The sequence below is a fragment of the Bradysia coprophila genome, unplaced genomic scaffold (assembly GCF_014529535.1).
Source record: "Bradysia coprophila strain Holo2 unplaced genomic scaffold, BU_Bcop_v1 contig_358, whole genome shotgun sequence".
In the NCBI taxonomy this organism is placed as follows: Eukaryota; Metazoa; Arthropoda; class Insecta; order Diptera; family Sciaridae; genus Bradysia; species Bradysia coprophila.
The window spans coordinates 4029526-4043774 of record NW_023503616.1 but is presented as its reverse complement, the minus strand read 5'-3'; the positions used below and the strand labels follow the sequence as shown (position 1 = coordinate 4043774).

The 14249-nt window shown below is 35.3% G+C and overlaps 3 protein-coding genes across 6 annotated transcripts in view; 2 read left to right on the top strand and 1 right to left on the bottom strand.

Annotated features, from left to right (window-relative positions):
• Nucleotides 1–5704, top strand: part of LOC119081307 (peptidyl-prolyl cis-trans isomerase FKBP2) — a 22196-nt gene extending 16492 nt beyond the window's left edge. For 2 of the 4 annotated variants that reach the window (XM_037190068.1, XM_037190070.1), the window contains exons 3-5: nucleotides 4807–4895; nucleotides 4965–5164; nucleotides 5327–5704. In XM_037190068.1, the coding sequence (XP_037045963.1) occupies nucleotides 4807–4895; nucleotides 4965–5164; nucleotides 5327–5506 (469 nt within the window). In that variant the 3' untranslated portion in view covers nucleotides 5507–5704. The remainder of the gene's footprint in view (nucleotides 1–4806; nucleotides 4896–4964; nucleotides 5165–5326) is intronic. The other 2 variants (XM_037190069.1, XM_037190071.1) reach the window with 1 other exon arrangement.
• The window catches only part of LOC119081311 (putative gamma-glutamylcyclotransferase CG2811), a 24154-nt gene continuing 11456 nt past the window's right edge, over nucleotides 1552–14249 (bottom strand). The window contains exons 5-6 of the mRNA XM_037190076.1: nucleotides 6703–6707; nucleotides 1552–1565 (exon numbers count right to left, since the gene is read on the bottom strand). The gene's annotated coding sequence lies outside the window, so the exon portion shown is untranslated. The remainder of the gene's footprint in view (nucleotides 1566–6702; nucleotides 6708–14249) is intronic.
• Nucleotides 11350–14106, top strand: LOC119081308 (protein CDV3 homolog). Its single transcript, XM_037190072.1, has 3 exons — nucleotides 11350–11660; nucleotides 11806–12096; nucleotides 13413–14106. The coding sequence occupies exons 1-3, from the start codon at nucleotides 11481–11483 to the stop codon at nucleotides 13635–13637; spliced, it is 696 nt and encodes a 231-aa protein (XP_037045967.1). The 5' UTR covers nucleotides 11350–11480; the 3' UTR covers nucleotides 13638–14106.

Sequence of the window (14249 nt, the reverse complement as noted above, 5' to 3'; positions counted from 1 at the left end):
TACAGACAAGAAATTACAAAAATCACAGAATTTTGGTTTGGAGATATTGACAAAAAAAACATAAATTTTCTACCATAAGATAATTACAATCTTGGAATAGGTTGACCATGGTCAAAAACCAGACTGAAATGTTCAGTTAACTAAAAGATGTTTTAGGTCAAAACAGGTTTAGGTAAACCCGGGCCCGTAGCTAGAGCCGAATCTTAGGGTGGGCAATGCCCATTTGTTGATTTCATATTATTCGAAAACAAAGAAAGGTAGAAAAAAGTAGCGTCGCAGGCGAAAATTTTAATTAATTTACACTAACTAGATCCAAATTTTGTATTCAAATGTGAAGAGTAGTGAATTTTCTCAGGGTGGACATTGATGATTCCAGGGTGGGCAATACCCAGCTTTGTCCATTAGTAGCTCCGGGCCTGGGTAAACCTGACCTGTTTATCACTTAAATTTCATGGACAAAAAATAAATCATTGAAATATGTTCGATTCAATCGAGCGGTAAAGTCAATGAAATTTTTCTTATATAATTGCTTGAAGGCAATATATATTGTTCAATACGTTCTCTTATCTATCTACATTCCCCACCCACATTTTTCACCAAAGTAATTTTTCATGTGATTTACCTGAATAATCATCTTCCTTTCCACAGCACATATGATAAATAAAAGTTAAAAAAAAAGTTAGAAATACCTAAATTGAATCCGTTTTCATCAACTTTAACTAGTCATGTGAATTAAATTCAATTTTCATGTTGTTGTAGTTAGATTTTGCCTTGCCATGATGAACTGAACAGTGTAATCCCTTTACATATCCTTGATAATGTTTCGTAAATTTTACTTAGAAACTCGTAAAAGAATGGAGTATAGATTCATGTTGAAATATAGATTGTCTGAAAAGATGTAAGCAAGTTAATATTTACAGTTTTTGTTTTTTGTTTACATTTTACTTTGTTCTTAATAATTGCTTGTCTACCGTGACGTTGCATGCCTTTTAGTGTTCATGTTCATATTCATATAATGAACATATCGTACATATACCGTTCTATTGCATTGTTTGTGGAATTTATAACCATGTGTATACACAAACATCCACGCACTTTAAATTAATCTTAGGGGATGATGACAGAATAAAGGGTGGAGATTTCGGTAATTATGTATCGATAAATATTTTTTGAATGTCTTGATAAGGTGGAGAAATTTTGTTTTCGGTAACAGTCTATTTCTATTCGCAATATTTGAGAAAAACACTACTAGAATAGAATTTATATTATATTGCGACAAGACTTACGGAAATATGCAAAAATTGAGGTAGTTGACAAGGCCTCTTTTAGGTTGTATTCCTTTTTCGTTGGTTGTTGTTTCCTCTCGGTTAAACTTATAAATTATCAATTAATCAAATAAGTGAATTTATAAGAGTTCTTTAAATTTTGAAATAATTCAATTAGATTTCATTTTGTCCCTACCTCTAGGTATATCATTTAAACTTATAATGTCAGTTTCGTAATTCGAAATTTTCCGTATTTACTTTTGGTAAGAAATCCATTTCTATTAGTATTAGTTTCTTCAACTTAGTTCAAGTTCTTTAATAGTTTTGCAATTTAAACTGAACGCAATAGCCTTTCCAACAAAGCTTGAAATTGTTTTCAATCACATGAAAGTAACAATTTCCAATACAATTCGGGACAAATGTATTAACGTTTGAAATTCTGACTCGCTCGCTGTAAATCTCTAGAGGAATCACCTCTGCATAACAAAAGTTTATTACTCAGTAAAAACCCGTCCTCATCTCATCACAGTCATATTTTACTTTATGACGTAAATTTCGGTTGATTTTTATAGTTACATCAAAATATACATTTTGAGGGAACGAGGATGGATGTTTTTATTGTTATTGATGAACGTATTGACGTATCGCTTGTTTCTACAATATGTACTTCGTTCGCTGTATTTATGTATATGCATATGATGGAAGCGGTATGGAACGGTATTTATGCTATATGCTTGCTGAAAATATGTTACACATTTTCAATGGAATATTTGATGAACTCCCTTGGAAATTTATTTACGATTAGCACTGCATTGATGTAATCTTCAGTTCCATTTATAAATAACATCCAACGAAAAATGGTTTTTCACAGCAAATTTTTTGAATTTTCTTTTTTCGAATAATTTTAAAGATGTAACAGAATCACCGTTGAAGACGTTCCGTTTTTCCGAGACTTCCTGCGTTCTTAGTGTTTCTACAGTCAGATGCAGAGAATTTTCAGCATGAATTTGCTTCAGCTGTTATTTCAGCTGATCCACACATACAATAAACCGTTTTTGTTTATACGGATGAAGTCGTATAAAAACGTATAAACGTAGTTTCGATTGTTTGTGTGCAGCTAAAAGACAGCTGAAGCAAATTCATGTTGAAATTTGACTGCATATAACTGTAGCAGATAGGTACAAAATTAGTTCATTAGATTTAACATACATTTTGCTACATACTCAGACGTTATGGTAACTTCGTCATCGATCATGTCGCCTCCACCTCCAGCAAAAAATTGACAAGATAAGAAACAACTCATAACCAAATAATGTCGATCTTTATTGCGAATTATGAAATGAAATATGCAAATGGTTACCCAATAGCATGATAGTCTTCATTTTTACAAGTGTTTAGGTTTTGTTGTTAACCAAATTAAGTCCCAAATGGAAACTTCATTACATATTTATCGATAAACTTAGACTAACACTGGGTATAAAACCACAACAAAGAGAAGAAGAAAAAGAAACCAAAATTTGTACTAGCAACATTACCACGTTCTTTCATTGGAAACAAGTTCACCTCATATTCGAGTAATTTCCTTCGATGAAACTCTCTCCACCAGTTCGTATATTTATCTATACCCAGCACACACTCATAATGCTGTTTTAATGTACTTTTTCTATACAATTTTGTCTTTTAAAACAAGCAAAAAGATGAACATTTGCGCTCTTTTCACGAATCCAAATTCCCATAGCGAATTAAAATATTTAACGTTTTTTAGTGTTGCTTGGTTGCCTAAACTTAAGACTTAAAGTATGTCCCAAATGGAACTGTTTATATAAGAACATCGTGATACTATTGTTTGTTATTTATTCGGTCGTTTGTGGTTTTGTCTGAATGCAATGGATTATAGGATGAAATAATAATTTAATTTAATTATTTTTTATTACTTTTTTATGTGTTTGACGAGGAGGCCGAGGCGTCACGCTATCTCGTACACCGAAAGTAATATAAATTGTTTCGCCAAATTTTGATGAAAATACCAAGACGCAAGAATAGAGAAGGAATATCAGATTTGTACCTTTGCTTTTACCCCTTTAGTAGAACATCATCAATCCCTTTTCTCCTTAATTTTTAAATACTCTTTGGTCTCCGTTACGTTCTACATTGACTTGAATTTGGTAGTAGTTGAGCAAATGATTTATAACTGCTACCAGCAGGGAACAAGGTAGAGTAAGATAAGGTAAAAGTTATTAGCGGAAAAACGCTTTTCATTCAATGGAGTGTGACAACTAATCCATCTTCTTCAATATTTACAAAAAAATGTTTCTTCAAAAAATTGTCAAATTTTAATCATGAAAATTGGAAAATAATTTTTTATCGTAGTAACAGTGAAACAAGTACATATACCATGCGAACTGACATCTTCGCACCGCGTTAATTCCCTCATGAATGTAGGTTGGTTCCTATAAGCGAAAGCGGATAAAATATGAGAACAAAAAACGTGCTCTGTACCAACTTGAACGTATTAAAGAATTGTCTTTTCTTACACTGACATAATAAAGCTCATCACCATTTTTGTACATCATTTCCAGACAATATAACCCGAAAAACATATCCATAAACACAATTTTCCACATCTCTTCTTTAAACAAACTACCCTTAAAATGTAATCTTTTTCATGTTTGCGTCAAGACGCGAGTGTTTATTTTTCTATGTCTCTTCTGGGTTTTTCCACATCGTTTTTTTCCCTCTTTCTGCTTCTCGTTCTTCATGTTTTCTGCCACATTCTAATGTTGTATGCACAAAATATTCGCATATAATTTTTCATTTTTCATATTTTACACGGGAGCAAAACATCATTTTTATACGCCGTTTTAAGTTTTCTAAATCGTTTTAAAGTACACTTAGTTTTACTCCGTTAAATTTCAATGTGACGTAATCATTTCTATTGGAATATATGAGCATCCGTCTGCCATAATCGTGAGATGGAATTTTTTTTGATAAACGCATCCCTAGAAATGAAGTGGGTTGTTGGGCAATAAACATGAAGAACTAAATGATATAAATGGTTAGCAACCTATATAGATTTAAAAGAAGGTCAGAGGATGATGTCTTTAGACTCTTTAGACATCAATTCGGATACATTTACGTATATTAAGAGTGTTACGTAATGTATCAACATCAGACCTCATCTGCCATACATGTAGTCTCACAATCATTTGTAGTTTATAGATTCATTGAGCTATGGTTGTAATATTGTTTAAAACTCAACTTTTCCTTCTGTTTATTCGAAAAGTTCAAATTCTAGTTTCCAGCTTGACAATTTATTTTATTTGTGAAAAGCTCTCATTGTTTGTATTTGAATATTTTAATTCGTATAAGCGACGACACACACCTGCACACGTTGGGATTAATTAAAAATTTTGAGTTATAATTTGGAGAATATCCTCGTGCATTTCGTTCATTCAGTTATTCATGTAACGGGTCAAAGTAAAAGTGCATTCAAGTGAATTGTACATTTTAATAATTAAAACTTTCTCTTTTATCATTACAGTTTAGATAGAGATCAACCGTTCACATTCCAAATTGGTTCTGGTCAAGTAATTAAAGGATGGGACCAAGGTCTACTCGACATGTGTGTTGGTAAGCCGTGATTTGTTGAAATAATTTTTAATTGTGAAACGTACTAATTCATCACTATCTGTTCAACAGGCGAAAAGCGAAAACTTACAATTCCACCAGAGCTTGGTTATGGAGACCGAGGAGCCGGTAACGTAATTCCAGCTGGTGCGACTCTTATTTTCGAAGTTGAATTGATAAATATTGGCGAAACTGCACCAACTACAAATGTATTTAAGGAAATTGATGATAACAAGGACAACCAACTTAGCCGCGAAGAGGTAATCGCATATGTACGGTCGAACTTTTTATTTTTTTATTTTTCTCTTATGATTTCATTTTCTACGATAAATTCGACGATAATTCCAAAACCATTGCACACGAATGTCCCATGGTTCACAATGGGCTGGTTTTCAGATTTCCGAAGACTAAAAGTATAAATTTAATCCCTTTAGGTCAGTGAATATTTGAAGAAACAAATGGTTGCTGTTGAGGGTCAAGAGTCTGAAGATGTGCAAAATATGCTCAAAGAAAACGATAAATTGGTTGAGGAAATTTTCCAACACGAAGACAAGGACAAAAACGGTTACATTTCCCATGACGAATTTTCCGGCCCCAAACACGACGAATTGTAATGGAAATTGTTAAGATTTTAGTTATTGTTAGGTTTTCAGAGGTTTCTTTTTTTCTGTTATGAGAAGATTAGTTTATTGAATAATAATTTATCGTTTTTGGTTACCCCCCTTTGTTCGGTAGAGGAAGTTGTTTTTATTTAAAATTTAGAGAAGAAAAACTTAACTTTTTTTTGTATTTGTATAAATAAAAGAACTGAATCTAAAGTCCAGATGATTGAGTTGAATTTATTCAATTTTCGTATCCGTACATTACGTTATAGACTTGTAAAATGTACAAAAGAAAATCTATAAACACATCGAAAACGAAAACATATCATTCACATAGTTGTAAAAACATTGTTCCACATAATGGGACGAGGTAATTTTTGTAGGTTATTAAAAAGAAAAGCGAGCAGTTTTACGCATACGCATTTTTATGGCTGTCTTAAATGGAAGCTTTGAATCGAACAACACTTTTTAAATACTAATCTCAAATTTTAAATTTTTGGTTAAATGCAGTTTTCAAATTTCAATTTCATTTTCACATTATTTTTATGTAAAATTTTTATTTTACGAAATTAATGTAAAATGTAAAGAAAATAAAATTTTGTAAAAACAAAAAAAAGTTTTGAGTTTCCTCTATTGATTGCTGATAAAAACCAGATGGTCCAAAACATCGAAGTCGAACATTCAGGCTAGATACAACAAAGCCATTTTTCCAGCCTTGAGCAAAATAGTGAAAGAACTTAAATAACTGATGGAAGGAGGATACCCACCAAAAATGCGAGATCAACACCTCTCAAGAGATTTTAAACAGCGAACGAGATAAATCGGTTTATGTAGTCTGTTTCGACTATCGTCTATCGAGGTTCGCTAAATTTGAGAGCGGAATGTTCGGACTGTGAAGATTTCGCTCTATTCACACACAAAAAAACCGCAATTTTTCTAATCATTTATCAGAAGTTCTATCTGAGAACTACTAGAAACCATATTTCGAAAGTATAAAACAAAGTTTATAATTTTCCATATAATTCTGGCAAGGTGGCAGTTTTTCATAGATTTTACGAACGAACAGTTCAAATTTCGAAGGTAAGGAGACCATCGGATTTACCGGATTTACCGTTGTTCCAATTGTGGAACTTTACAGTACCTACTTGTCATAGCTCACAATTTTCACTGATTCCAGATTTTCAATTATCAGTAAACTTGCCGCTTACCTGAACTAACTCGGCTCTAAGTCTAAGCAAATGTGGATATGAAATTTGTATGGGTACAGTGTTCAATGCAGTGTTGAGTGAAAATGGCTGGACGTGAAAAATTTTTGCTCGTCGAATTTGTGTTAGTTTTTCAAGTTATTTCTTTGTTTTTTGTTTTTGGTTTGTTTGATTTTAAAGTTGTTTACAATTGTGTCCGACTGTTTTGGTTTGTTTGATTTTAAAGTTGTTTACAATTGTGTCCGACTGTTTTCGCGAGCGATTGTAGTTTTTCCCGAATGAAATTTCGACGAAACGGGATGATTACCAACATTGTTTCTCGACAAGTTGCTCAATTTAATTCATGGAACTCATGAATTTGAGGGAAATGCCGTGAAATAGAGGCCGAATGCCAATGCGGAAACTAACAGGAGAAATATCGAACGGAGCTGTATCCAGGTCAAGCCGTGAAACCAGTGAAACTCGATGATGAACGAAAGCTCTAGTCGTGGTGTCAATGTGTTGCAAATACGGTTTGTCCCGCGTAAATGATACTGAAATGATACGCTCGGGACACAGTGCAGCACGGTTTGGAGAAAACTCTGACTCCAGTGAACGAATGGTTGATGCTTTACAGTTACCATTCTCTGAATGCGTCATATCTCACGGTTTTGCTTTATCGTTTCTTGTAAGGAGCGTTTACGCTTTTGGTTTGGATATGCCGTTTTACCAGTTTTGGCAAACAGATACTTAACCGATGGTCCTGTGCGATTAGAAGCCTTATTTTTGTTTCTTCCTCTTCGTACGTGCACAAGTACAATTTGTTTGCAATTTGTTGTTGTCTAGAATTTTCTTCTTTCCGTGATGTTGTGCGCTTCGAGTTTCGGCCTGTTGTTGGTTTTAATTGTTGTCGGCGTCTGTCAAGTCAAATTTATGGTTCGTTAGCCTTCAGTTTTTCTCTAACGTTTCTTGAAGGGAACGTTTGCCTCGCTTGTAGAAACTATTTTCTCCGTAAAGTTAAAGGGCTTAGCAGCCTCTGAGTTTGAGCGTTTCTTGCACGTTCCCTAAGAGGAGCGTATCCTCTACACGTAGGTGTCGCTGTTTACGTGGTGTGGCTAACGCATGAGAAGCGTTTTACGAAACGTTGAGAAGAGCATTCCCGTTACGCGGTGTCTGTCGGTACGGCGATTCCAGTTTTTCTCGGACGTTTGTTGACGGGAGCATTCTCGTTTCTTTGACTAGCGATAGTGTAAACGGTTTTATGTAATAATTTGGCTGTCTTATCTTCTGCTAAAGATATGTATATCTGATCTTAATGTTATCTCTCTCGTTTCACGCGCTAATGGCTTATTGGAGAACGCTTTTTTGAATGATACGAAAATCAAAAGAATGATTACGCACCAACGCTTGAAAATGGTCTTACGATGAAATAACAATGAATCTGAATGAATGGTTTGTATGACGTGTCGTTTGGTAAGTTTCCTGCTGCAGGTAATTTTCTTCACGATACCAATTCTATACAAAAATATTTCCGAGCAATGAAAGAGCTCAGGTGGTTGGCTCATCTCCCCACTGCCGTGTAGTTAGTCCGACCACATAGATCGAGCGACGGTGGTTGAGTTAGTTACCTTGGTTCATCCTTGGTATATAAGTCAAAGTAATGCAAGTAGTGGCCCCACCACTGACAAAGTTCATCGTACACAAAGTGCCGGAGGCAGAGTGCGAATGTGAATGAGTGTGCTCGACGAGAGGAAGCGCACAATTGTTCTCTGGTGTACAATGAACCGAGTCTAGGAGAGAGAAAAGGGAGGATTAGGACTTGATTTTCATTCGTGATCATTCAAGTCAAAGTCCTCACGTTCAAATAATCTCATGGGTGAGCCCACAGGGGCAAGCTTGTTATTGCGAAAGTCAAGTCAAGTCAAGTCAAGTGTTCAATGCAGTGTTGAGTGTTATTACGTCGCTCCGCTCGTATGAAAAACTTGAGTCTAGTGCTGAAAAAATCAACATTAAAACACTTGTAACAAAAGAGCATTAGGCTCTAGATGTGTAATTATGGTCCGAGATGGCAGATCGTGTTCCTAATAAACTAATACGTACGACGTTTTTTTTGCAACGGACACATTTAAAGTTCGCAGTTTTCTTACGTTATGGTATGGTGCAGGGTTGCATAAAGACTGTAATATCATTTGGATACTAAAATTTAGTATCCAAATGATATAACAGTCTTTAGTATTACTAAATGTATTTTCGTGAATATGTTCGGAATATATCCTTTGTCCACATTAGAAATTACCGAATTAATTAAATCTTAGTCTCATTCACAGACAAATAACGCAATTGAACTTTTTGGCACTATCAAATTTCCCATCTCTGATTAACTTCGTCCGAACTGTGAATGTCTTGATAGATGACGGAAACCTTGATGTCTTGATGAATCACGTTTTGAGATCATGATATTCGATGCAATTCACGGTCTGTAAGTCTGCTTCAGAATTTTATGTGAACGAGTGGCTGTACAAATGAACGAAACATGAATTAAAACGCTTCCTTATCATGATGATTTAATGAAACGGTTGCGTTAAAAAGAACATGGATCCGGTTTTCGATAACCTCCTCCTAGCGATACAGACCGAGATACAGACTTCAAGGCATTTTCTTAAAAGTTCATTTGGCTTCTAGGGATCTAGGCACATATAAAAAGTTACGCTGGAAAATGCGTGCGATTTCGGTAGGCAAATGTTCTATGTTTTTCAAAGAATCGCTCAAAACAATTCGCAACATTTCGTAATATTAATGAAATCACAGATCTGTTTAGTGCTATGAAAAAATCCATAAATCTCACATTGTAGATATGCGCGTGCTTTTATAGACCAGTGATGGGACGGAAGTGAGTCGCCATTCTGACTGGTGGTCGAAAAGTTGATAGCAACGTTCCCATTCCCATTGACTCATCTTCCAAACTTCCTAAACAACGTGTGAGCGGTTGCCAGGTAGCCTTGACAAAGTACAAAACACTATATACGGTGATATCACTGTTTTATCGCTGCTTCACGTTTCTAATAAAATAAAGACGATGTGCATGACACTTATTGGTTTTTAATGACCACATTTATGATAACAGAACTAGTATTAAATTACTAAACTGTCGTATTGCTTTGCTACGACCAATGTTTAAAAAAAACTAGTATTGTCGGTGTGGATGTGGGACTATTTAAAGATGTGTACGCTGGACTTTAAATCAGTTTGCATTCGTCGTTAAACCAAGTTAAAATCAAGCCAAGACATTAAAATGAAGCAAATTTCATTTTTTTTCTTGATAATTCTAATCGTATCATACACCCAAAACGCGTACGCTAAGGAAATTTGTCGTTGTGACTCCGATATTGGCCTAGCCGGCAGATCGACACAGAAAGCGACTGAAAAATGTAAAGAAGGATTTTATTGCTACACCTATACGGGCAAAACAATGTGCGAGGTTGGAAGCAATAAAAGTAAATTTGAAGCTTGCTGCAATACTTATGGAAACCCCGTCGTTGGAGTTAAATGCTGGGAAATATAATCCAATGAAAGTTTATTTGATTGTAAAAAAAATTTTTGATTTGTAAAAAAAGAAGTTAAATAAATTATCCATGCAAGCTACTTACCATTTGATCGCTCGATCTATAAATCTACAAATTCTTACCGAATAAGAACATTAGGAGAAGTTTACTGGTTTACCTAGGTTCACTTCATATGGCGCCGTTCCTATAAATCACATCCACTCTCCTATTGACTATTTGCAAAAAGTTTTAGTAGATAATCGGGAATTCCGGAAGCAAGGTCATGTTGAAGCTACATTTACACTTCGTTCGGTGTAACAATTCACACTTATGCTGACATTTTATCAAACTGATAAAATGATGAAAAGTAGAGTTTTCGTGTGAATTTTGTTGATCCGAGGCGGAGCCGAGGTTAATAAACACACGCAAACGAGAACGTTTATCCAATTTCGTGACAAAATTTTGAGTTGAAACTGAAACAAAAACCCATTTAATGTTTCCGTATTAACGACCACAAAAGGTGCAACAGCTGTGACTTGAATTGAATGCGTAACCAACATAAGAAAATGCATTACAACTTTCAAAAATCACAGAATTGCAAGTGTCGGCGATATTCCTTTTAGCGATAATTTCAAAGTGGCAGCGTCTTCCAAAAGTTAATTTTTGTAGTCTTTGATCAGATTTAGGTATGCAACACTGTAGCAGTAAAAAAAGTACAGGCTTTTCGTGTAAAACATACTGTGCTAGTGTTACCTCTTTTTGGTAATGAGGAATTTCGCGCCGGCGTCATTCAAAATGACTCACACAGTGACATCTTCCTTATACAAAATGTGTGATTTTCTGTATCATTGTGAATCATGTCGGCGCGAGATTCATAGCAACCATGGTAAATTTCTAGTGCGAAAATGTTTAATTTGTGGGTCGAAAAATGTTTAATTTCTGTAGGGATAGGGATGATACAAAACTTGACAAGGTGAAGATCAATCAAAAACTGTTGAAAACTGCTTACGACGACGGAACTATTTTCATACAATCTCCTATAATTTTTAAAATTCTGCGCCAAAAACACTTGACGTTTTTCGAACGAATGTCAGCACTGTTTATACCAATTAAAATGTCAATTTAGCATCGGGTCATACCGTCACATGTGGTGAGACATACAAAATTTTTCTCATTTTGATTTACCACTGCACAATAAATTGATTTATTTGGAAATAATTGCCAAATTGATACGGAAAATAGTTCAAAACTCTGTGGAAGATGGCTGATCTGGACGATTTCTTTGCGAAAAAAGATCGGAAAAAGGGAAAATCGAAAAAACTCACACCTAGTGAAGAGCTGGCAAGGAAAATCGAGGACACGTCAAAGCCCAGTCAGAGTGCGAAAAAACCTGGCCAAGAAGATGACGAAGGCGTAATTCACGAGGAGGTTCACGTATCGGTAAGTACGATCTGTTTATTTATTTACAATACATTTTTTCGCTGGCACAATATGTCAAAGAAGCGTTTTAGGTTATGTGCTTGACATACGCATAGGAGTCTCCATTATTTGTTGATTAATGGCTTGGATTTATCTATCATTTTAGTCTGTAAACGAAGACGAATGGAAAGAATATCAGGAAGAAGAACGAAAAGACTATACAGGCTTAAAACTGGGACTGCTACAAATCACTGATGATGATCAACTAGATGGTGACGCCGAGGGCGGTGAATATGGTAGCGATGGTGAAATGTATTCAGAAAATCCAGACAAAACGAGATCGGGTCCTTGGAAAAAGGTTGAAGAAGAAGCCGAAAAGCCAGTCAAGAAAGAGCCAGTCCAGGAGAAAGCTCCAGTTTCGTCAGTTTATGTCAGTCCGGCTCTACGAAATGCTCAAGTAAGTTGATGCCGTAATAAGATGCTAAGCACATTTCTGAAACTAAAAGAAGTTGAACCCTCGTCTGAATTATACCGCTGAGTGGCTTGTCTGAGAAGGGAGTATGCTTAGAGAATTGCAACTCAGATGAGCATCATAACTCCATATAGTTCCAAGCGGATGATTTTCTCCTTGACAATCAATTCGATCGTGTCACAAGAAACTATTTAACCATTTTCGTGCTTCTTTTTGTGTTGTTGAGCTATTGCACTATTGAGTGCACAATTATGGTCCCCCCATTTTGACCCAAGTAAACAGCCAGGTGAAAGTTTTTGTTCGTGATTTCACCGAACCAGACTCAGTTTTACCTTAATCTATAAGTCATCCCGAATCCCTAGTTTTTCAGGAAAATAAAAATAAAATAGAAATGACTCGACTGTCATCATGATAAGGCGAGCAAATTGTTTAGCAAAGTAATGAATTCCTCTTGATGATCCAGTCGAAACGTCCGAAAATTTCGAAACTAACTTAACGCTCCTACATTTTCCGCTAAGTTTTTCAAGAAAGGTTTTCTTGCCAGTATCCAATCGATATGCCTTAACAAGATTATCGAAGTTTTCACCAGCTCAATGAAATAGTCTTTTTTTAATTGATAAAGCCTTCTCAGTCTGCTGCATATCTAATTGAATTGCTTCTGATTTCTAAATTCATGATCCGACCTTGATCTCAAATATTTGACTCGTCTTAAAGGCAATGTGAAGTGGGCTGGAGATTATGAGGTTGGAAACTCAGACTCCAGTTTCAGGTTTCGCATAACGAATTTGGGCGATCCCATTTCTAAGAAGCTAATGATATGGTCAGACCATGTGTTCGTGGTTCCATGAAATTACAGCGTAGTGATCAAGGTTGCTTTTTCATGAAAAAAGAACACGATGCTCACTTTCGCCAAAACAACCCTGGTGACTACTCGAGATGCTTGCACTTACATGCCACAATATTTTCTGTGGCAACTAACAACAGCTGCTAAATGAATTTCAGATGGTCAATACATTCAACAGCGACTTTAAACCGATCTGTTTTATCCGTTCATTTCGCCTCCTCTACTCTTCATTACGTTTCACGTTTTGCACGTCGGACCATTCTTCCCTTTTGACCTTTTATGTCTTTTAACACCGAAGTATAATTAAATGCTAAGAAAATATTGAGAACAAAAACGGACAAGAAAAAAAGCCGAACCCGTGGGTTAGAGATTAGGAGGTTGGAGTTTCTTTTTTGCTTCATTTTTTCACTAGTTTCATTATACGTAAAACTAAGCCAAAATATTCTTCTTCTTGCAGATGCTAAAAGCGACCAAATTGAAAAAGGGAGTTCTTCCAGACATTAACAACGAAGAATTCTTCCCTGTGTTAGGATCTGCCAAGCCGGAAGAAGTAAAAAAGAAACGCCCCGAGCCGGGATTCGAGGAAGTCAAACACGGCGGCCGTATTCAGCGATCATCCGATCTTCAAACCAATGCTCCAGTGTCAATAGGAAATCGTTTCGGATCGCTAGCAGACAGCTAGAATCGAAAGACGGGGATAAGAAGGAAAAAGAGTATTTGGTATGGTTTTTTTTTAAAGTCGTTCGTTCCAATTAATTTTTTTTGTTATGTTGTCATTGCATGACAAAATCGATTTTCGGAAAGTGGTTGCGTATATTATCTGCCTATAGCTAAATTAACATCAAATTACAAATTGAAAAGAAAGCAAAAACAAGGAAAAATAGAACGAAAAACTGTGACGTTTTAATCGTCAAAATATCCACATCTATCCAAATTTTAAATTTATACACCAAAAAATATGGACGTGAAATTGAATACATTTCGTTTGTTTTTTTGATTGAACCTTAAATTATAATTTCACTTGCTTCTCTGTTATTTACATTGTTCTTTTCGACATAAGATTTTTTTTATTTAAAAAAAAAGAAAGAAAAAAAAAAACAAAAAAAAACGAAATAATTTTTGTCAAAATAAAACCAATTGTTTTACAAGCATTTAACAGTGTTTCTTGTGCGGCAATATTCATACATTTTCTAGAACCCTTTCTGCTTTCTACTGTGGTGCTCTACTCCTTAGTTTATGATTTTGGTGAGAATGTGGAGAAATACCACGCAATGATTTACTTGACTACTTAATC

Coding starts and splice junctions, on each gene's coding strand:
- LOC119081308 (XM_037190072.1), top strand. CDS start 11,481: ATGGCTGATCTGGACGATTTCTTTGCGAAAAAAGATCGGAAAAAGGGA. Junction 11,661..11,805: donor ACGAGGAGGTTCACGTATCG/GTAAGTACGATC, acceptor CTATCATTTTAG/TCTGTAAACGAAGACGAATG. Junction 12,097..13,412: donor CGGCTCTACGAAATGCTCAA/GTAAGTTGATGC, acceptor TTCTTCTTGCAG/ATGCTAAAAGCGACCAAATT.